The sequence below is a fragment of the Mus pahari genome, chromosome 10, assembly GCF_900095145.1.
Source record: "Mus pahari chromosome 10, PAHARI_EIJ_v1.1, whole genome shotgun sequence".
NCBI lineage: Eukaryota > Metazoa > Chordata > Mammalia > Rodentia > Muridae > Mus > Mus pahari.
Genome location: NC_034599.1, coordinates 62,904,042 through 62,927,914, shown reverse-complemented (window position 1 = coordinate 62,927,914; position 23,873 = coordinate 62,904,042). Strand labels below are relative to the sequence as shown.

General features: G+C 40.7%; 1 protein-coding gene across 4 annotated transcripts in view; it reads right to left on the bottom strand.

Annotated features, from left to right (window-relative positions):
- The window catches only part of Vps13c (vacuolar protein sorting 13 homolog C), a 155,572-nt gene that overhangs the window by 22,093 nt on the left and 109,606 nt on the right, over nucleotides 1-23,873 (bottom strand). For all 4 annotated transcript variants that reach the window (XM_029543807.1, XM_021206145.2, XM_029543808.1 and 1 more), the window contains 19 exons: nucleotides 22,465-22,614; nucleotides 22,018-22,282; nucleotides 19,840-20,000; nucleotides 18,691-18,812; nucleotides 17,762-18,056; nucleotides 16,040-16,429; nucleotides 14,697-14,801; nucleotides 13,846-14,010; nucleotides 13,047-13,175; nucleotides 12,651-12,784; nucleotides 11,937-12,063; nucleotides 10,019-10,254; nucleotides 5,991-6,132; nucleotides 4,568-4,708; nucleotides 3,641-3,722; nucleotides 3,449-3,518; nucleotides 2,612-2,723; nucleotides 2,393-2,506; nucleotides 1,015-1,154 (listed from right to left, as the gene is read on the bottom strand). In XM_029543807.1, the coding sequence (XP_029399667.1) occupies nucleotides 1,015-1,154; nucleotides 2,393-2,506; nucleotides 2,612-2,723; nucleotides 3,449-3,518; nucleotides 3,641-3,722; nucleotides 4,568-4,708; nucleotides 5,991-6,132; nucleotides 10,019-10,254; nucleotides 11,937-12,063; nucleotides 12,651-12,784; nucleotides 13,047-13,175; nucleotides 13,846-14,010; nucleotides 14,697-14,801; nucleotides 16,040-16,429; nucleotides 17,762-18,056; nucleotides 18,691-18,812; nucleotides 19,840-20,000; nucleotides 22,018-22,282; nucleotides 22,465-22,614 (3,080 nt within the window). The remainder of the gene's footprint in view (nucleotides 1-1,014; nucleotides 1,155-2,392; nucleotides 2,507-2,611; nucleotides 2,724-3,448; nucleotides 3,519-3,640; nucleotides 3,723-4,567; nucleotides 4,709-5,990; nucleotides 6,133-10,018; nucleotides 10,255-11,936; nucleotides 12,064-12,650; nucleotides 12,785-13,046; nucleotides 13,176-13,845; nucleotides 14,011-14,696; nucleotides 14,802-16,039; nucleotides 16,430-17,761; nucleotides 18,057-18,690; nucleotides 18,813-19,839; nucleotides 20,001-22,017; nucleotides 22,283-22,464; nucleotides 22,615-23,873) is intronic.

The window sequence follows — 23,873 nt, the reverse complement described above, 5'->3', positions numbered from 1 at the left end:
CCTCTCCTCCCCTCCCCTCCCCCACCTATCTCTCTCCTAAATCTTTAGCCCAAATCTTTAACTTTTATGTAGTCAATCCTACCTGGTATTTCTCACTAGAATTTTGTCACTGCTTTTAAAAGAGAAAGACAACACTACTCAGAGATTAATTCTATAACAACTTCTACTCATATGTTTGCTTTTGTGTGTGTGAATGTTTGTGGTGTGGTACTCCTGTGCCTTTGGGCACATATGCATTATGTGCACACAAGCATGTAGAGCCTAGAAGTCAACCTTGTATGCTACCCCAAGGTGTTGTCCGCCAGCCTTTCTGAGACGTGCTCTCATATTGGTCTTGAAATGGCCAAGTAGACTGGACCTGGCTGCACAGTGAGACCCAGGGACCCAGCTGCCTCCACCTCGCCAGCACTGAGACCACAAGTGTATACCACCACCCCTGGATTTTGTGTGTGTTCTGGGAATGGAGCTCAGGCCTCAAGCATTTCGCCAGCAGAGCTTTCTCCCCAGCCCTTAACATTTTCAAGTCTTTCAGTTTGGATTTTATACTTTCTTCCCTTGTTTTCTCAGAAGCTTAGCACACGTGTGAGATGGTAATGATCTACAAAGAGTTTTTCTCTCAGGTAACCACTTCCAATACCTTAGTACACTATCCAGTTCACTAGACAGCTACGGCGTGCAGATACAGCTGGCATGCACACACAGCCTCCTCTAATGTGCAACATGGGGTTCTCCTTTCTATACTTGGCTACAGATCACACTGGAATCTCACTCCCCTGCTACACACTTCTAACTAGCACTCAGTAGTAAAATACAGTCAATTCATTATATACACATCAAAACAATTAGGTTTTTATTAAATATTCACATGTAACCAAAGTTTTAACTTGTCTTAAAGCCCTGACACAGAGCACACTCTTCAAGTCAGGTAGGAAGACTCTCTAAGCTAAGGCTGCACCAATGGGGACAATCACTGCCCTGAAGCACTTTGAGGAGTGGCTCCCAGCATACACTTACTTGAATATGAGGTCATCCACGTCCGTCAGAGTGGCACCTATGCTTTTCAACAGCAGGTTCACAGAATGAATTGCAATCATTTCCTGTTTCTCTTTGTCTGAGTCCTCACCTCCGGATCCCAAAGACAGACTCAAATGCAACTGAAAGAAAAATAGCACTCAATATAAGAAAGCCCGAACAAAGCTGTGTAGGACCAGATCTTCCAGCGCCAACGGTGCCCTGGGGAAGCCTCCCACACCCGGCCCTGCTCACATACTATAGAACAGATTCATCATATGTACATTTGATTTCTGCTCGTCTTTCCATAAAATACAAATCAGTCTGATCTAAGATTAAAGTTCCACTCCCAAAGTGAATAAACACCTCTGTGTCCAGATGGAAAAGACTAGAATCCTTTGCAAAATGGAATCACCACCATCTGAGAGTAAAAAAAAAAAACCACCAACGGGCACACAAACACTCCACCAGGCTAAGCACATCTACTTCTATCTAGTTCAGGCAATGCATTTATAAAAACAACCAACAACAAACTCTGAAAACGTGTTAAAAACGTTAATCCCAATAATAACAACTGATCTATACTTGTAGAATGAAACTGCATATAATCTAATACATAAATCAATTTTAGACTTAGTGTTCTGGAAATGCCGGATATCTCCAAACTAATAGAACGGTCTGAGTAGCAATTCTGTCTTACACGTCCTGTTAGCTGAACAGACTGGTGAGTATAACCGAGTCTGTGGCACTGTAGTCAGTTCCTGAGAATGCAAAGGAGCATTAATATTGTAATTGTCAATATGGACCATTATGCATGTACAGTGCACTCTAGCTGACTGCATTTGTGTATTTACTAAGAAGCCATTCTTCCCTGTACGAGCTGAAAAGAACAACAAAAGGGGGAAAGGAAATGGGTTCACAAAGTACGAAGGCAGGGAAGTGAAAGGCATTCAATTTTCCACCCTCTTAGTTACGATCACACTCGAGAAGGAGCAAAAGCTCCTCGTCAACAGCATAATGGCCGCTTCAGCGCTTTCCCATGCCGGGGAGGGCGCCCATCACAGCTCTGGTTAGACAGCGGTGGCTGCTACAAAGTGCAACCCAAACATTAAACACCGGTGAGCGCTCTACGCTTAATTAAGAAACACCACTGTCAGCTTCTTCCTGAGCAGAGGGGTTATTAATTCAGCACTGGAGAACATGCTCTGGTGGGTCCTCTGTGGGGATTATAGCTGTACATATGCCACGGAGGACTGTCTTAATTGTCACCATTAGTCAAATGATACCCCACCAAATATCTGATGTAACAAATGAAGCTACACTGGTTTGCAGACCCTTCAAAAGCTCAGAGGCAATCACACTCTACCTTCTAATAACACACCTTAACAGGGGAAATGTGGAAATGTTCAAAGAAACTCAGGATTGACATATCAGTCATTGAAGACTCCATCAACTCTGTGTTGAGAGCATCAATATCTTGTTGGATTAACTTTGTCTAGAAAAAAAATTAAATGGTTAATTTTTTCCCCTCACTCCAAGAATTAGTTCAAAAATGGCTAATTTTTTCTTTACGTTTGGCTCAAGAAATAAAAATTGTTACCCGTTTTCTTTCAGCCTCAGGATCAGTTGTGGGAGTAAACAGCGTAATAACAGCTCCAAGGAAGCCCTGATCAACCTTTAAGGCCATTTCCTGGATGAGAACCATGAAATACCTGTGCGAGAGTATATATATAGTTTTTTTTTTTTTGAGCTAGGAGTCGTGGTGCACATATTTGAGCCCAGCACTCAGAAGGCAATGACAGGCGTATCTATCTCTGTTAGTCTGAGGACAGCCAGGACTACACAGTGAGACCTTGTCTCAACAAACAAACAAACAAAAAACAAACAAACAAACAAATCACAAAACAACAAAAATAGTCAGAACTGATTTTTTTCACCCAAAAGCTACAGTTCTTACTTCTTTGTGTCTTAGCATTATGCTAATAAGATTGAAGTCTCCTTAAGCTGAGACTTATTTATTACAGAGAAACCACAACTAAAGTAATACTGATGTTATACTGCACTTACCACACTCAGAGCCCCAAATGCCCACATTTATCACATCACAGGAGAGGTGACAAATTAGAAAGCATAGTATATAGCATCTGATTTTTAAAGTTCAAGATGCCTGCTTTAAAGAACACAGCTCATGAATCTGTATACTTGTATTCTAATTGGCATTAGAGATGATTAAAATAATTCTGAATTGCCAAGTACATACAGACTACTTTAAAATACGTTTAAATATTTAAAAGTTCACCAGCCCAATAGTTTAGATTGATATACTCGTTGGGAAAAGAGATTTTGTACAGAAGCCACTCCCAAACAAACAACAAATCAATTTTCAAAACTGATCCTTGTTTCTATTCCTAGAGCCAAACAGTAGACCTCTACTCACTTGAACTGTAAGACTTTACTGTACTCGTTGAACCTCGTAATTACACTCACATCGATGAAAGGTTTGGGTTCTAAAAGAAACACAACAGAGAAGAACAAAATTAACCTTTGCACTATTCAGACTGATAGTGTCTAAAGTTTGAATGAAGAATGTGTCGATATTTTCTTCTTTCTTTTTCCTTTTTTTTTTTACCTGAATCCAAAGCAATGGATTTAGGAGGAGCCACAGGATGAAATACAACTGGGAACATTGTGCCTGGTAATTGATTATCGACCTGGAAGCACAAAAACCATTTGGTCAGGTTAGAATAAGTCCAACATAAACACTCAGCTGCAGACAATAACTCAGCATCTGCATGCACAGGAGGTGCCATTAGCAGCTTCACTTTATGAAAAACGCTATGTGGCCCAGTGAGGCACTGACTGTGTGTAGCAGACTTCTTCTGCACGCTGGAATGTGACAGTCTGATTCGGTGGGCTCAAATAAAATGAAAGTAGCTAGTGAACATACAATTAGAAAAAGTAGGAAGAACAGAAAGTATTCTAAATAAAATGTGGTAGAGGAGGAGGGACAAGGAAGGGAGGTGGGGAGAAGAGGGGAGGGAGGGCAGAGAAGGGGGAACTAGCAAGCAATCACCCCCAAATTCGGTCCAATAAAGTCCTGCTCTTTGCCATGAAGAATGGCAGAAAAATATTAATTAGGACTCTCATGGCAAACTGAAAGGAACATTTAATAACAATGTAATAGTGTAAGAAAACACCCTTGGCAGGCCAGTGGTCAGACTGACACTCTTAATAGCATGTAGTGCCTTGGACTGGGACAGTGAACACACAGGCACACAAATATTTATATATATGTGTATATGTATATATATATATATATATATATATATATATATGCTATTCTAACACACACACACACACACACACACACACACACGTATGTATATATTTACAACTTTATTTTTAAGGACTGGACCAAGGCCTTATGCACACTACACATACTCTCATACTCTTCTCAAGCCGCACCCCAGAAGATAATAATTTAACACAAATCACAGAGTAAATTAGATCTCACTTTCATATTTTCCTAAGAGGTCACACAGATCTACTTAGTTACCTGGAGCCAGTACAACCGGGCCCTTAGGCTTCTCTGGTGAGGAGACTGCTTAAACTCAACCTGAATCCCTGATAAGAAGTCCCGTTTAATGGGGCACCGGATAGGGAGGCGCATTTCCATCGGCACTTTGTCAAAATTGACCTGTAAGAAACAAAAGTGCTCTTGTGATGAGCTGGTGTCACCAGCAGCTATTTAATGGCATTTAAAACATCACACTTATGACCTTGCATTGCGTGAGCACAACATGGTCATGTCCCTGTCTCACCAAGGCCACTCATTTTATTCTGTTTCCTTTGAGATTAAACTCAGTCTACAGCCTAGGTTGTCCTCAAACTCACAGTATCCTCCCGCTCCAACCTCCCAAGTTCAGACACTGAATGAACAAGCCACTGCACCAACCAGAAGGGTTTTTGGGTCATATGCACCTTTAGCCTGTGCAAGCAGAAGCACTGTCTTTCTAACACTTATTAGGAAACTGCAATTATGAAATTGTATTTAAAATGCTTTATAGAAAAAATTAATAGTAATACAGAATTCCAGACCATTCATTTTATAGACTTTATTTATTTTATTTTTTCATTATGTGTATGAGTGAGTGTTTTGCCTGCATGTGTATGTGTACCACTGCATGAAGTGCCTGGAAAGGCCAGAAGAGGGCACTGAATGCTCTGAAACTGGAGTTAATGGACATTGTTAGCTGCCATTGGGTAGTGGGAATCAAGCATCAGTCCTCTGCAAGAGCAGCCAGTGATTGTAACAGCCCAATTCCAGGTAATCCTTAGGCAAATGGTTTTGTTTTTGTATGACTTAATGGCATAAACATTATCATCCAGCCCACAAACACTGATGGGTGTAGGAAGGCACATGACTAGGGGTTTGTGCAAGCTCTGCCCTCAGACAGCAAAAACAAGAGCAGCCAAAGCTCAGGCTACAGCAGAATAGCCCAGGCATGCAGGGAAGCTTCTGGAGTCTTCTCTACGTGACCACGGAGAGCACACCTTTATTTGTAGATGTTTACCTATTTCCGGCAATCATTCATACTGGATGAGATAATAGAGCAAAGTTTATATGCATTTTTCTATCCAAGAAATATGTAATTTCTTGATCTATATTCATTAATGTGAAGGTGTTACTCAAAATATGAAAAAAAAAAATGTTTCAACAGTCATAATGTCCCCAAAAGCTTACTGAAAACAAGTTCCATAGAACTGATCAGCAGGAAGAACAATCAATTAACACAGAAAAAAGACAAAGGTAAATAGTTTTGTAACTATGTTTGATTTAAGTATATTGGCCATCTCTCCAATAAATACAGGTCTACTCACTTTTAAATTAGCTTCTGTTCACAGGACACTAACCTTTACTCACCTGTAGTACCGCTCTCTACAAAGTACCTATAGAACTGTAAAACCACAAGCCATACCTCAAAATTACTGTCCAGCTTAATCCAGCCACGGTCTTGTGATGCAAGACGCTTCTGATAGGACTGTTCCAGAGACATTATCTGCTTCTGACTAAATGGCTTCCATTTCTGTTTTGGCTTCATCTCCCAAACAACACCTGAGCTAAAATAATTCACAAAGGAAATTAAGCTATGAGTATGTATTTTCACAGAACTGCTGCTGAATTTCCTATTTATCTGGATATCAACATCCTGTGAAAATTACATTGATGCAAGAGATCCTTTTAGAACAGCCAATTTCACCTGTCTTCGAGGGAGCATGAAGAATAAAGCTAGGGGAAATATCTCTCATGGCAGCACACTGGCATCCATCATGCAAATGACTGTTTATGTACAGGACCACAGAGATTGTACACTGATGATGTCAAGGGAAGAAAAAAATGCTTCCATAAAATTTGTAACTAATTAAATTTAAAATATTAAAAAAACTAAAAAGATGTCTATTTTTAAAAATTCTAGTGAATAAGGCAACATTTTACAAAGTTATTGTTCCTGATTATCAAAATCAAGTGTAAATTTTTCAAGTGGACTTTTAAAAAAGGAAGATTTGTGTTTATGCTACTGTGTGTGTGTGTGTGTGTATGTGTGTGTGTGTGCCCTTGCATGTAGTGCTCATGGAGGCCAAAGGAAGACATCAGAAGCATAAGTTAAGACGTTTCTCTGAGTCACCCCCAACATGGGTGCTTATTTTGAGACTCTACTTCAGATTCTAAACAAGAGCAGTATATACCCTTAACCTCTGCTCCATCTCTCCAGCTCTATATTTGTGCTGACTTATAACAACTATTTTATAACATCATTAGAGACATTTGCTGCCAAGTACTGAAATCAATCTATGAGAACATTGAATCTATTTTATTTTTATTTTATTTGCTACCTCTGAGGGTTTTATAAAATTCTAAGAGACTCCTGTGTTGATACTTGCCTTTCTGCCCATCAGCACATTGCAAATAATCAGATTACAGGAAAGTTCCTCAACTGGACAGATAGATTTTGAAATACAAACATTTCCTTCATACACACACACACACACACACACACACACACACACACACACACACCAAGATAAAAAAAAGTTCCAACTGAACGCTTATGATATAAAATATGTCTTCTCCAAACATATGGGCATTAGAGACCTTTTAACTTAAGACAGAATGGGAAATACACCATCAGTCTGACATGGCTTATGATTTAAGCATTGCCTATCTTAACACTGAGTTTGTGGCAACATAAATTTTGCATATAAGCACTGTCATCTGGCTTTCGAATCCTCAATTAAGTTCATACAGAAACACTGTCAATTCCTCGAGCAAAGGATGGCTTCCAGTTCTAGTTAAGAGTGCGAGAGCAGTGCACAAGGGTAGCTATTTTCTTCAGAAAGATTTTACTCAGTGCTCTGAATTTAAAGAGTTCAGTGAGAGGCTTCCATTGCTATGTCATTCAACTGCTGTGTGGTAAGACACAGGACAACGAACTTCTATTGCCATCAAGTCACAGAAATGATGGTGGTTAAAGCACAGACTGAGTTTGACAACACCCAACAGATTCCAGTATTTCCCAGTAAGCATCTGCTGACACATAATATATGGAACAGAAGGTATGAAGTGCTTCACACTCTCAAAGTTTTATGAACTTGACCAAGATTCTGTACACAGTTATAATGCATCTTAGACTTCAGCTCAGTCATGCAGAATTTATCTTCCCCATTTGAAAATATCCTCACCATCCATTTTAAGCTCTGCCCTGACTCCTCAGATGCACAGTGATTGAGTGCAAGGGAGCACCAGCTGACTCCTCAGAGCCAGGGAGCTTCTGCATCACGGGAGCACCAGCTGACTCCTCAGAGCTGGAGAGCCATCTGTGTCACAAGCCTTTTGTAGATGACTGATGTTGTTCTGAATGTCCTCAACTCCATGTACAACTGTCCTCACAGAAACGCTAATGGGCTTAAGTAATTTATCATCTCAGCACATCTTTCTTTAGCTGCCACAATCAGATAGGATCAACTGCAAAAGGCTTTCCTTGCTAGACTTAAAAGGAGTCCCTCAGAAGCTGACTTTGGCTATAGCTTCATTCGTGGTGATCTTTGTGAAAACTTGTGTTGTGGTGAGACATTCTGTCTTACAGCTTTCTGACTTTTCCAGCCCCTGTTCACCTGCATATGTGCTTAGTTTGGAAGTGTCAGTGTCTTCCATATTCTTCTGGCACAGCGATAATTGCATGATGCAATAAATTAATGCTTTGTCAAAAATAATGTATATTCAACTATGCCCTCAAACTCATTCTTCCTGTTTCACATGATGGATATCCAATAATAAGAATAAATAAATAAGCTATATATCAAGACAATATTCATTGTGATTTGAGTACACAGAGCAGCAGTGAGAAAGCAGCTACACATGTGTGACAATAAATAGTGCTCCCCAACCACTCCTGGGCTGCGCACTGTGAACCTCATACATGTGCGACAATAAATAGTGCCCCCAACTACTCCTGGACTGTGCACTGTGAACCTCATATAACTTCACTTCTCATAAAATATTATTTGGATGTTTCCCATCTTTTCAATATTAAACACTTTGGTTTGAAATCAAAAGCTATACATAAGCAGGCAGTGATTTCACTGTGACTTATCATTCATACTTTACTGAAGTGTAATAAAGAAAACTTTACAAATATGAATCTATAATATTTTAATTTACTTAGCATACTGATACTAGCCAATGATAATGTTACATAAATCCAGCAGCTTTTCCTTGTAAAAACCAAGAAACCTAGGAAAACATCCTCATGCTTAGGGTATCTATTGTGGGAAAACTGTCCTCTAACTAAGTCTTTTATCAAACTCACTGTGATTAGGAGTCAAGAGAACCATTCAAGTGTTTTCTCAGTAGAAACAGAAACAGAACTGGCTGCAAAAGTTATAAATAACCATAACCACAATAACTAATAATAAATGACATAATAAATAACTAAGAATAAGTAACATAATAACTAACCACAAAACTTAGAATCAGGAGGAAATTTCTGCTCAGGTATGGAGGTTTTGGGTGGCCTCTCCCTTCTCACACACTGGCAGGCACAGTGAATTCCTAGCTAACAAACTTCCAGTTAGATGCCTCACTTAGGGAAGGGAGTTTACAGGGCTCTGACATTCCACAGCACCTGCAGTTACTGGTGCCCACACCTTCCCTTCCCCACACTCTCCAGGCTGCCTGCTGGGGTATCAGAGAACTTAGCTGCTGTTCACTTGGGAAACCTGCCCGCTTCCTCAGAGATCTGTAACAAGGAACCCAGATGCTGCCACATGGGCCTGACTCCACTCAGTGTTGTTCCTGCAGTGTTGTGTTTGATGCTGGAATATGAACTCTCCTAGAAGTGTGCTCCACAACATGCTATTGTCTGTAAACATTAACCTTCAATGATCCATCTCAGTGTTTCTGAACCCCACATTCCAAACCTTTCAAATACATTACAGTGTGTGTGTGTGTGTGTGTGTGTGTGTGTGTGTCTTGCTTCCCTTATGAACATTTTTTTCTAATTTCTTTCTAGTGGCTTCTCCCAAGGCATACTAGTTTCCCCAAATTCCACTGCATAAATGAATTATTTCTACTGTAGATGCAGTTACTATTTTCAGTTTTTCTCAATGTTTTTGTAACTCGTTTATTAAAAAAACAAAAAGGAAAGAGGAGGAAAGGAAGGAGGGCATGAAGGGAGGGAGGGAGGGAGGGAGGGAGGGAGGGAGGGAGGGAGGAGCTGATGGACAGAATGACTTTCTTCCCTGCCAACTGACATGAATACTGTGAAGGCACAGAAAAAAAAGTCCCTGAGTCCTCTGAGACTCTGGACCTATCACCTGGCAGCCCAAACAGTTACTTAGTAAATAAATATGTCAAACTGAGAACAAGGATCTGTTATACTCTTACTAAATGGGTATTATGAACTTGGGGCTTTTTAAAGATTTCTGCATCTTATCTCCTTGTGTATACCTGGTGATTCCAACATATGAGACTTCCTGCTTGTTTTCATTGTTAACCAGAGAGAGCCCAAGGCTGTGGAGCGACAAGGCTACTTCGTGATCGGCCTGTTCCATTTCTTCAGCTTGGAGTGCTTTGGAAACTAAAGCAACATCGTCTGTGAAAAGCAGAACCCTCTGGCGCCCATCAAGGAAGGATACCCAGTGGATCTGGATGTTTGCATCATATGGAAACTGACCACACTCATCCTGGAGAAAGAAAGACGTTGAGTTAAACATGTACAGATTTTTCATACTTAAAGCTGGATATAATAACTGGGAAAGATCAGAAAAGCTTAGAAAGAATGACTGTAAGATAGAGAACTCCAGTCATCAAACTGACATAAAGCCAGCACTTACATAAAAATAACAGAAATGCTCACCAAGTCTGGGAATATGGCTCAACAGATAAAGCAGGTCTGTAAGCAGGACCTAAATTTTGGAGCTCTAGCACCTACTTAGAAGCTAGGAGGGAGGGTGGCTGCCTATAATCCCAGCACTTTGGAGGCTGAGGCAGGGGATTCTGGGGCAAACTGGCTACTTAGACTAGCCCCATTAGAGACCCTGTCTTGATAAAGTAGGAAATGACTGAGGAAGACATTAGAAATCAATTTAGGGTACTACATCCATAAGTACATACACTCACAGACTCCTATATGTGCCAACACACATGTGTACACATACACACACACATCATTTTTTTCCCTATCATCAACAGAGTAGTGCCTTAGCTTGCGTCCCTGGCTAGTGCGGCAGGGCTCTGAGCAGGATCTCGAGCATGCTTTACTAGCACCAGTGTGGTAAGATGATTGCCTGTCTCTCCAACTGGAGAGCAGTTCCTGCTGAGAAAAGAGGTCAGCATAAGAAGGGGTGTGTGTGTGTGTGTGTGTGTGTGTGTGTGTGCATGTGTGTATGTGTGTGTGTGTGTGTGTCAGGGGTACCTAAATGACAGTGGAAATCCCAGGATGTTTGAGATGCTGGAACCAGGGGACATCTGTGAGAAAAGCTTCAGGTATGGAGGTGAGGGTGCTTCAGAGAGAGGGGCTATGTCTGTTGCAGGGCAGGGTGACCCAGCCCTCTGGACCTCAGGTGATTCCTCTACAAGCCCGAGATGCTGGGCATGAAGCTGCAGGGTTTCATTTTCTCCCTGCTGGCTTCTCTTGTTTGCATATGATCATTCCATGCTTTGCCCCCATCCCCTTTTTTGGACTAGAAATGTTTACTCTATGCCATAGTATGTTGGAAATATGTAACTTTTTCATGATTGTCCAAGGCTCACAGTTCTAAACAGTGCTGGGACTGTTAAAGACTAGAGGGTCTTGTGAAGGTTGACTGGATGCATTTTGCCTTATTAAATGGTCACAGGACAGGACCAAGAGATGGAAGGCTAGTATATAAAAGTAAATGGTTGGCTGTGTGGTTGACCAGGGATTAGCCTGTAATTGTTTATACTGATTGCCAATTTGATAGGATCTAGAATCACCTTGGAGATAAATCTCTGGACATGCTTATGAGGGATTTTCTAAATAAATGAATAGAAGTAGATAAATAAGCCTAAATGTGGACAGCACGCTTGCAGGAGCTGGAGTCCTAGTCTGAATCAAAAGGAAAAAGCAAGCTGAGCACCGGCTTTTACCCGTCTGCTCCATCACTCCAGACTCAACAGGGCTAACTGCATCACCTTCCCTGTCTTGACAGACTGTAGCTCCATGAACTACTGAGGCCATGAACACTTTCCTCCTTAAAGATGCCTTGCATTGCACTTTATCGTAGCAACCAGAGAAACAACTCATACAAATTGTTTGCGGTATATAAAGCACAAAAGTAACATTCTTAGAACATTTCAATTCACTTTGTTTCCATGAAAACAGCACTTCCATATCAAATGGTACCTTTAAGAGATCATGCTCCCCAAAGTTAGCTGCATAGTTCCAACTGAGTTTCCTGGTGCCAGTGGGATCTGCCCAGGCAAAGAGTCGAGTTTCTCCTGGCAGCAATACTAGTTCCTCCTGTGACCCACTGAAACAGTTGACAAAGAGAAGATCAGCATGTCTTGGCCTTATGAACTTGCTTAGTTAATAACATACAACTCAGCCCCAAAACAAGTATACTAATACGTCCTGTAACTAGCAGTTCTGTCACCTGGGCAGACAGAATATGTCAGTGCAGTACAGCTTCCAGAGATGCATCTACAGGAATTCGTTCACTTGCCATTTCCAAGTTACTAAGACAAGGAGAATGCTTAATACATAATTTCACAGTCCTTTGTCTGCATTCTGAAATTTATAAAGACCCAAAGCCCAAAGATTTTTTTAGGTTTGGTGTCAAGCCATTTGGCAAAAAGACCCATTTGAATTGATTGGGATCTTTAAAAGCATCTATTTGTCCCAGTTCATATTATACATGTAAGTTGTGCTGTAGAAATATAAATGTGTTTGGTGAATACTATGTCAAAACTTGCCAGTGTATCAGGAATAAACACCACATGCCCCTTACCACGGTTGTAAAGTCTGAAGCCATCTGGGGTGTGAAACTGCAACATTTCCCAGAGAGGACCATGGATCACTGAAAGCAAAGTGGAGACCTAATCCCACCTTGTCTCATACCTCTGTTTATATGTGAGTACATCCCACTGTGTGTGGTTCATTATCAGAGCAGGTGCAGATCCCTCATGATAGTCAGAGAAGGTTATGACAGTTGAGTGTTCAGCAGTGTTTATGTCCACCAAGATACCTCCATTCTGTTTCAGAAAAGAAGTGTGTTCAGCTTACTGGCTAAGTATCAATTACATGGAACCATTCCACATTCAATCAGCTTTATAAACACATCCCTTACTCTCTGAAGTTCTCACTGGCTCTGGCTCTTACAAACATATGTTGGCATTAAAATGCCCACAGAAGCCCTACAAGGAATTTCCAGATCTCTATAGGATGGCTTACAGAAATATGTTCAGTCAACTTTTACAAGTCAAAGACATGCTATTTTGCAATATGAAAACTTACCAGATCTTCTAAGCTCAATAAAGTGCCATTGTCTTGTCGGTTGTAAAAGAATGGCTTGGAAGAGCCTTCATAGCCCACCACTCTCACACAAAGTTTGCCAGACAGATTTTCAGGCCAAAATGGAATGCACTGAAAAAAAATATATAATACCAGTTTTAAAACTGCGCTATGACATAAGACAGTGGCTCAATAAACACATTGGGTAATTAAGTTTCCAAGTCTAAATCTTATTTAAATAAAATATCACTAAACTTGTTTAAATGTCCTCTATACTTCCTAGTAAAAACACTGACAAGCTGGGTGTGGTAGCACACCCAGAAGCGGAAGTAGGAGCTTCCTAAGTTTAAAGCCAGCCCAGGTTACACAGCAAGAACCAATTTTAAAACAAACAAACAAACAAAACTATTGACATAACCATGAAACCAAAGTGCATTCATCAGAATAAAATTATATTCATCTATATGTACTTATAGTAATTATATTATAAGAAACTCAAGAGCTTATTGATTAAAAATGCCTCCCTATGTGGTGTACTTAAAATCTCCACTCTTCACTGCATTTGCTTCTGTGTCTTGCCAAGTTCAAGTATCAATTTTAGTCATATGGGAATAACTAGAAAATGACTGCTGGCCATTTAGACCGAGCTAATAAAAAATATTACCAATTATTTTCTAATAGGGTGAAATAAAGATCTTTTGGAGCTGTTGTCACAGTTAACACATATATGTGAGATGCACTTTTTGCATGTCCATGCTTATCTGTACATTTTGGAAATCAGTCATATCTTAGGGAAATTTACCTCTGAAGAAGCAACATAGTGCCATTTGTTGGTTGGTATGGAACCATCTGAAGCAATCTCTCCAACTTCTAGGTCTAAAGAGGACTGATTTGCAACAGTACAGAAGGGAGTCAGAGTGACTACTCGTGAGAGATTAAAACTGCTCATTTTGATGCTAACCCCGACCTGAGGGAAGGAAATAAACAAGATCATTCTCCTGCTCTTTATTCAGTGTCAAAAATAAAGACATAGGTCACACACATATAACTGAAAATATATAAACTAGAAACCTTAGATAAAGTAACTAATAAAAGCTGTATTCTATTATTGTCTCTCATAGAAAAATATGGCTTCTCACATCAGCTTTATCAGAAATCAACTACAAAACACAGATCACATTCTCAATGACATCTGGCAATGATGGATTTACTGTCTAGTTTTGTTTTTTTTTTTTTTACTTATTAATAATCTAAATGTTAAGTGCTTTATAGTTAGTAGGCTCGAATTTTATTGCTTTGTCTATTACCAATAAAATCAGAATTCTGAAGCAGTAGAAAGTGGGTCATGTGGCCTCCGATTATTCAAATTTTCAAAGTGGTCAAGCTTAAGATTTAAGACATAACTGACAGGGTATATGGAATGAAGATTTTAGTGTATCTTGAATATTACTAAAGTTGCCCAATCCAATGAATTCAACCCATTTAAATTTTGACAAATTCAACTTCTGCTCTGATAAAATAATCATAGAAATTTGCAGACCCTCTTCCAAATAGTATTTTGATTTGAGACTTCTGTGCTCTTTAGGAGCCGGCTTGTTTACTCAAGTATGTAAAAGCAAATAAAGCCAAAGGTCATGAAGCAGCCCCTCTTACCAGGTATTCCATATTGGTGGCAGGGCACTTCACACACCCATAACTGCCCACAGTGTCCAGTGAGAAACCACTGGACCAGGCACTGGTTGAAATTTTTAGCTGTACCTACACAAGAGAATATATGATATCATGTAAGAAACCTAAAGATGAAACTAATTTTACTTCATAGAAAAATTGCTAGACTTCTAGAAATTTCTCCAGTATCTTGAAACACAGAAAAATACAGTCACAACCATACTGAATGGGCGTAGGGAACCAAAGAAGATAAGTATAACCCTGACCATCCCATTCACCTTAGCAATAAATGGAAATTTGTCTTTAATTATTTTATTATAATTACTGAATTTAGACACGTCTCTCATGTTATTTTTAAAGGGACACGGTTGCCATCTTCAGTGAGCACAGAACTCAACACAGATAAAAGGAAGCATGTTCTAATAATTATGACACCACACAAGAGGTGCAAAACGCAGCTGGTGAGAGGACGGTGGCATTCCAGCTCTGGGATTTAGGTGGAGTCTTGCAGAAGAGACTGACCTGTGCCCTGCAGTCAGCTTACCCCTACCCATTCACCAAGATCATAACAAGCATAAGGACAACCCAGGATCACACCCAGAGGCAACTCAGATGCCATGCATTGACCTGAACTCTAAAGAGTTGCTCCCACACAGCAGCTGCATCTGAGACTGTTTACAGACACATTCTCAGGCTCTGTCCAGAATCACTAAAGTGAACCTAAGGGCAGGATTCAGCAAACAATTACAAAGGCATCTAGGTGACAATAATGGACACTGAAATGATTTGAGGCCCATGACTCTAAGCAACAGGACTGGGATATGTAGAGTCACTGTAAACAGAAAATACTTTAGTGATGAGCAATTTCTAAGAATGAACAAGAAATACATCAGGACAGAGAAAAAAGGTAGAATTGGGGGACTAGCAATCAGGGTAGAGGGCTCAGCATACATAAAGTCTAAGTGTGAGCAGTGACCATGCTTGGACACAGGACTTCTCTAAAGGCTGGCTTAGGAAACACAGGAGACCCAACTCAACTGCTGAGTGTTCTCACATGCTACACCAGTGCAGGAACCAGGGATAAAATAAAGCTGTTGCATGCAGCAGGACTTCAATGACAGCAGTTATCTTATAGCCCTGAAGAATGGGAAGCCCTGCTTCATCTGATCGCTGCTGCAAGTTCCTAATGTCCAGCTAGAATCTGCAGTCTTTAGAGTCTTCTTGGACTTAATTTATACCAAGAACGATGCATACACAGCCAAGCATGCTTTTAAATTCCCAAGTCTCTAAATTTAGTAGCTTTCCTATTTTAACTTGGTAGAGCATACCTTGTTTTTACTAAAAATGTTCTTCTTCTTGAAAGAAAATAAAATGATGTCCCTGAAATCGGCTGGGTGTTTAACGTGTATCTCCTCAGAGCGATACTGGAGAACCCGAGAAGTTTTGTTGATTAGCCAATAGGGACTAAAGACAGACAGCTCCATTCGGCAGCCAATTCGCCTGACGTGGACTGACAGGTCAACTGTCATCACTTCCGCGGTGTCTGAGGAAAAGCACACGAGGAAGAACTCGGGAAGTGTGTCGCAGATGCGGAAGTGTCCATTCCAGTTCTTGCCCAGGTATTTCACCAGGACGAGCTCTATGATCTCCCCGCTGATCCGCGAGTGCAGGACATCAGCAGAACTGCCTTCTGCCAGCTCGTGGGCTTCTGCAGTTCCCTAAAAACAACCACACAAAACCAAGTTTACTGAGCACACTTCTTTACTAACAAAATCTGTATTTCACACAGTGCTAAATATCCTCCCAAGGAAGGCAGACCACCAAGTCTAGCCATGCTTATATGTTAGAAATTCCCAGCAATTACTAGGGACTCCAAAGGAAACCATTTATCACAGCCACAATGAGAGTGTCTTCTTGCTAATGTGTAGGCAAACCATCCTTAATTTTAGGAAAAATCTGTGCCTATGTCAAAGACTGGATCTTGGACCCCAGCTATTCCCAGTAGAGCTGGATTATCAAATGAGCCACCTGAACTACTGGGCATCAGCTTCATCCTTTCTATTCCTATACCATGGGGATTCCATCACGGCTACTATAATTACAGAAACCAAGAACGCCAGGCTCGGCAGGGTGGTTCTGCTCTAAAAATGAATGCTAGGGCTGGAGAGATGGCTCAGCATTACTGGCCTTGCAGAGGACCTGGCAGGAGAAACCCCTGCCGCTTCAGCTCCCAGCACCCACACAGTGGCTTACAACCACCAGCAACTCCCAGCTCCAGGAAACAGACCTTCCTCCGGACTGCTTGGACACTGCCCTCAGTCATGGACACATACACACTTAAAAACAAAAAATAAGTCTTTTAAAACTATGAATGCTAACTATAGAAACTGGGCTTCCTTACTGCGGCTTTCTTTTATACAGATGATATTTGGTTCATTTAATTAGCTTCTGTCTCCATAACTCAGGAATGGATCAGAGTTTGATAATCAGTTAGTTCTAAACACTTCACAGAATGTATAAATTTAATCATATTCATAATGTACAAATTTAATTATATTTATAATATCCCATGTGTTCATATGGCAAATAGTGAATTTTATTTTCAGCATAAACTTTAAGGCAAACATCAAGATAAGATGTTTCCCTATTTGCATTTTTCCCTCCTTTAGGTAACATGACAACATAATAAGAAGATGGTCTAGGCTTTTAATCTGTGATAGGCACAACAAAGAAAAGGGGAAAGCTGAACTGCTGAGGTGTAACTCCCAGCTTTACTACCGTCTAGCAGTAGGACCTGGGATGAGACACTGATGATTCCTTTGTGCCTCAGTAAAAAGGGCCAAAAGGACTATAGCCACTACCAAGGCCACCGTGAGGACTGAAGCACTCTAATACAGAAAGCACTGCCGATGCTATCTATGCCAGGATAGCTATAATAAACACATCTTAAAAACACGAAACACCGATTAAAGCTAATGCCACAAAACATAATGAGCATTTACTCTGTGTACCAACAACAACAACAACAATAATAAAAAAAAGACACGTACCTCAAGTAAGTATCTTAGCGAATACGGGAGAAGGTTCCGCAAGGTGAGAGGCGGGTAAAGATGAATGACGTAGGCTGGATCCCAGTCTTCCCCATGGGCACCGATGTAGCTCAGCTCATCAGGCAGGGCGACCGTGTTCACGATGAGCGGTAAGAAGCTGACTTCTACTGCGGGACACTGCAGCATGCACCTGACCTCCCTGCTGCGGTGAAGCTCCTCCTTCCAGGAAATGTAGGTGGAAGACTGTGTGTACTGCTGCTCCAAGCCGCCAGCCGGCTGAACATACAACTGGCATCTACAATGGAAGGTGAGGAAAAGAACTTCAGACTCTTTACCATGACTCTATAAAGTGGGGAACAATATTCTTACAAATGTAGAAAGCACTGCGAAGAAAGTTTAGAACGTGTCCAAAGTGACAAAGCTGCCAACAGTGGAGGGACAACTTGAAGTATTTTCATTTTGAGTATAAAGGCAAGCTAATAAAATATATAACTTTAGAAAATTGTGAAGTATCAAATATCAGATGAAGAGTTTATATTGTAAATTCAATGATAACATGCATTTCTAATCAAAAGAATGAACTCTTATGTGTCCTAAAAATGACTGTTGTACAGCTAGGACAATAAACATGTAAGGCTACCCTCGCTAAAATGGAGATACAATTCAGAAAACGAGAATATATGAGTTTATTTTCTTTCCGAAAATTTGTTTATTTACGTAATTAGCAACCCACATTAATTGTACAAATAAACAGGCTTCACTATGGTATATTTCCACACACCCTATGCTAACTATGCACACTCACCCTTCTGGACCCAGCAACCCTTAAGACCCTAAAAGTCCTTAACTTCCTCGGCAGCGCTGCCATCCATACCAGCTCTGCTGACCGCCACCCCACTTGGAAGCTAAGTGCATGCAGATGTACACACCTATAGGAATCCAAAGGGACATGGAACTCTTCCTCGGGTCTGGCTATTCCAATGCGCTCCAACAGCTTAACATTCTTGACAAATTTGTAGATGATAAATGCTATTGAGAAGTGGTTTTTAATCTGTTGGAATGGACATATAACTTTTAAAATTGCATATTAGTTAATGAAAAGGACTAGCAGCATAACATTTAAGATCTAAAAAGCTTCCACTTAATATTGGAAGGTATTCCCATTAGCTAACAACAATATTTAGGTATCTAAGTATTATATAAAAACACTAAACTTAATGTTTAAGTGACAGTTCCAAACAGCATTGCCACATCATCTATGCATCATATGTGTGTGTAGTTAGTCTATGCCACCACTGAAGATGTACCACTTGTGAAGATTTCAGCCACGTTTTCTCCATTACAACCTCACAACAACATGCCATGTGACGAAGAAATGAGGAAAGCCATGGAAATCTTTTCCTGACTGTACTGGGGTCTACACTGGAGCTAAGAACAACTTAAAAAGTAACAAGGTCCAACGTGTAGATGTGTTCCCATCCAACGCATGAGCTGGGTAGGGAGAAGTGTTCTTTACATGGATACACACTGAAGCCTAGAGTTAATGCTAGAAAGACTAAAAGGTGTAGTATAACCAGAAGAGCAGAAAGAAAAATGCTTATATAGATTAAACTGCCTTGCTTTTTCTTCTTTTACATGAAAGTAGGCCATTCCAAACACCTCACACACACTGGAGAAATACAGCCTCAAGTGATGATGGTATCGTAAGAGATTGGGAAGTTATCCTGCTTGACAATCAACCATAATTATAGTCTCAGCTTGAAATGCCTAAAGAAACATAGTAATGTTCAGATGGTGAGGTGTTTCAAATCTCTAAAGAAACATACTAAGTGCTTACGGGTTTGTGGCCAGTAAAACTGTACTTAAATAAATAAATAAATAAATAAATACTGCTTTTCAAGTCATTTTAAGTTAAGCCACACTGACAGAGTGGGGTGAAAGCAGAAGCTGCTTCACCTTGGCGTTTATTTCTGAATAATCAGAGGTGCTTGAGCAAGTTTTCCTACACCTCCCAATCTCAGCTAATTACTGACCTCTGTCTGGCACCCCCAAGGGGACACATTACCTGACAGCATTACCTGCAGAGGTGAGCGGAGAGTGACGACCTTATTGCCTTCTGTTGCGTCAATCTGCACCAACACGGAATCCGAACGGCTGGCACTGGGATTCCTCACATTATATAATCGTCGGCCAGGCCTGGCAACAGGAACACTAGCCACTTCTGTATAACCATATGGTACTGAAGAGGAGGAGAAGTAAAAATATTCACCTTTCAATAATAACCAACCCTGGACCTGGAGAGATGGCTCAGCAATTATGGGCACATGTTGTTCTTGCTGAGGACCTGGGTTTGATTCCCAGCACCCATATGGCCCTCACAACCATCTGTAATACCAGGGATAGGGGATCCGAGGTCCTGTTCTGGCCTCCAAGGGCCCTGGGCATGCATATGGTACACAGACATACATGTATGCAAAATACCATAAAATAAATAACAAATAAAATAGTAACACCTCACAATTAATGGCAAGGGTATGTTTTCTCATCATTAGAAATATAAATGTTTTCCTAAGACTCTGAGATTAGAAAAAAAAGAAAAATAATAATATAAAACTTTTGCTACAAGCAATGAGGAGGTAAGTGTGCTAAAACAACTAGAAAAAAAAAATCATCCTGAGAGAGGTCCAGGTCCAGAAAGGCAAAAATGGTGTATACTCAAGTGTAAGTGGATATAAGTTATAAAGTACTGGATAACTATGCTAGAAACCACAGACCCAAAGAAGCTCAGTAACAAGGAGGACCCTTGGGGTTGGGGGGGAGATGCTTGAAACTCACTGAGAAGGCAAAATAGAATAGACATTGGATATGGATAAAGAGGACTGGTTGGGGGAGAGGGTGGGAACTGGAACAGGAGGGATAAGGTGGGTGGAGAAGGAAGGGAGAGAGTACTGGGAGAGACCTCTAGACTAGGGAGGGGGCACATCTCCGGAACAAGCTAGAAACTTGGACAATGGAAACTCCTAGAAATCTTTGAAATTAACCCTAGCTAAGACTGCAAGCCATGAGGGATGCGCAGCCTGAACTGGCCATCTCCTGTAACCAGGCAAAATGTCCAATGGAGAGATTAGGACACTAACTCAGGCACAAAACCTTAGACCCACAATCTGTCCTGACTACAAGATGTGCAGGGGTAAAAGATGGAGCAGAATTTGAGGGAAAAACCAATGACTGGCCCAGCCTAAGACCCATACCATGGGAGAGAGCCAAGACCTGACAATATTAACAAGAGTCTGCTACACTTGCAGACAGGAGCCTAGCAACTGATGAAAACTGATACAAAGACCCACAGCCAAACATTAGGCAGAGCTTGGGGATCCCTAAGGAAGAGGGGAAGGAAGGATTGTGGAACTAGAGGGGTTAAGGAAACCAGAAGAAATCCTACAGAATCAGCTAACAACTACTAAATAGGGGCTCACAGGGACTGCAATGCCAACCAGAGAGCATGCATAGAATGGACCCATGCCCTCTGCATATATGCAACAGTAGCTGTGCAGCCTGGTCTTCATATGGGACTCCTAAAGCGGGAGCAGGGGCTGCATCTGACACATCTGACAACATGTTAGGGGATCCCTTGTCCCTAACATGGCTGTCCTAGCTCAGTACAAGATGTATATAGTCTTACTGCAAGTTGATATGCCAAAGTTGGTTGATATCCATGGGAGGCCTCCCTTTTCTGAGGAGAAGAGAGGAACGGCAGATGGCCGGGGAGGGGAGAGGAGAGGGAGGGACTAGGAGCAAAGGAAGGAGGGGAAGCTGCAACCAAGATGTAAAGTAAATAAATAATGAGTAAAAATATTGAGCATACAAATTAAAATAAAGTAAAATAAAATTCAACTTTTTCAATTATTCTTTCAACTAGATAATAATTTCCTTGTCTTTGTAATGGTATCATTAGCATGAATATCTTAGACTTCTGAGTATGGCCACTTTTCTCCTTTAACTGAATATTCATCCTTTTTGAAACATAATACTTCTTAGGGCATAGAAATTAATAATCAAGTTTTATAAGGTGCTTATTAATTAAAGTTTATCTTATGTTTAGAAGAAACCCAGAAGCGAATTATCAACTACTTATTGGAAACCCTGACAAATGTCTCCCAGGATATCTTTGGCAAAATAGTATTGGATGACTTATCAAAACTGCGCTGCACCATCCCTGCGAAGCTCTGAAAACACAGCAAGCGCAGCGACCATACCGAAGGTCAGTGTGAAGAGCGCGCTCTCCTGCCGGCTCAGGATGGACAGCTTCCCTTGACGCGAAGGTTCCAGGCTGGCGTATTCCAGCTCCAAATGCTGACCAGCACCCACGTCATAAATGTCACTCTTCTCAGGGGAACCCATGACCTTGAGGTTACGATTGGGCTGCACCTTCATGGGGACACCCAGGGCATTTTTGACTGTAAAAGGAGCCCTGTCTTTCAGAGAGTAGTCAAAAGTAGAAGCCGCTCCCTCAGAAAAACCCTGCAAAGGAACACGGGCCCGTGAGACCTCAGCAATGTACTTCTATAAACACTTTACCATGGCTACATGTTTTCTGAAATTTATTTTGAAGACAAAAAAAGCAAACCAAAAAACAAACAAAATCCATACATGTTTCTTTCCTAAATACTACATGAAATGTTCCAGACTAAAATCACACATACTTTTGCTAAATTGTTGAAAACATTAAGACAGCTTTTGGATATTGTGATATTCATTGTAGCTCCTGAAGAAATATGAACTGCTGTTTGTGGTTCAGGAATAAAGTCATCTCCTGGCATCAAACTTTTATCCTGGATCGGGTTCTTCTTTACCTAGGAAGATGAACAGCGTACAGAATTGATCAGCCAACTAATCAATGGCAGCTTTTAAAAGCTCTACATGGAGGGATCTGGCTGAACTGGATGGATATCTTAGAATACAGATTCTCAAGGTTTCATTTTCAACCGTATGTGCATCTCTCTGATTCAGCAAAGAATGTGCCTTCTCTCTGCACATAGGCCATGAAAAGGAAATGTGCAGTACACTGCCAAGAAAGCCTGACAAATCAGCCCCAACATCCGACTCCTCGCCAGAGCAAGCTAGCTCCTACAACAGTTCTGTGTTAAACAGCAATGAAGGTGACTCCAAACTCTCAACTGACCCTGGCTATAGAGTCATCTGGAAATAACAGGATTCTTCCTACTACTTCTTGATAAATAATATGGTAAGCTTTCGGATCAAACTTATTCCAAATAACATTCACATTTTCATTCCAATAGCACTTCAAAACCTTTGCTAAATATTCTTTTTCAGTCTCATTATGCCAGAGAGAGGTAGAGCAGATATCATCTCTACTTTAGTCAGAAGGAATTGGGATACAAGGTTAGTGAGTTATTATCTTTTAAAGAAGAATTTGCTGCAGCAGTTTCTGTGTGTGACTCCTCCATCGTGACCACAGAGCGGTGAGCAGTAACAGCATATCTCACAGTCCTGTGTTCTCAGGGGAAAGCCATACTTCCACAGCAAGGGTTCTGAGAATTGTCAGAGAGTTCATCATATTGATTCTCAGTTTTTGGGTGGTCACCCCTAAATAAATTACTGAATAATTCAAAAGGTTCCATCCATGAGATTTATCTACTAATACATACTACAGTAGAAATGAAAACTGAGAAAAAAATTAATATTTAAAATTTTTAAATTATGTGTTAACATTTTAATGGAAAATTATCTTGAAAATATAAATATGAATAGACACTTTGGACAAGTGTCCTGAAGGCCTGTAGTAAGCAGATGAAGTCTCACTTCCACTACACATTCAGCCTGCTGAACTTTTTTATTCAGTCTCTCAAAAAGTCAATTGTACATTCATGAATAAAGAGCTATGTGTGATGCTTCACGTTACTATGAAAGGAGTTAAGGCCTCAAGAACTTTAAGGAGTTTCCTGGACCCTAGACCAAATTTTGAAAATCACTGAGCTTAAAAAGTACTGTAGTAAAATTAGACATAGTACTACCGGAGGATCCTGCTATACCTCTTCTGGGCATATACCCAGAAGATCTTCCAACTGGTAATAAGGACACATGCTCCACT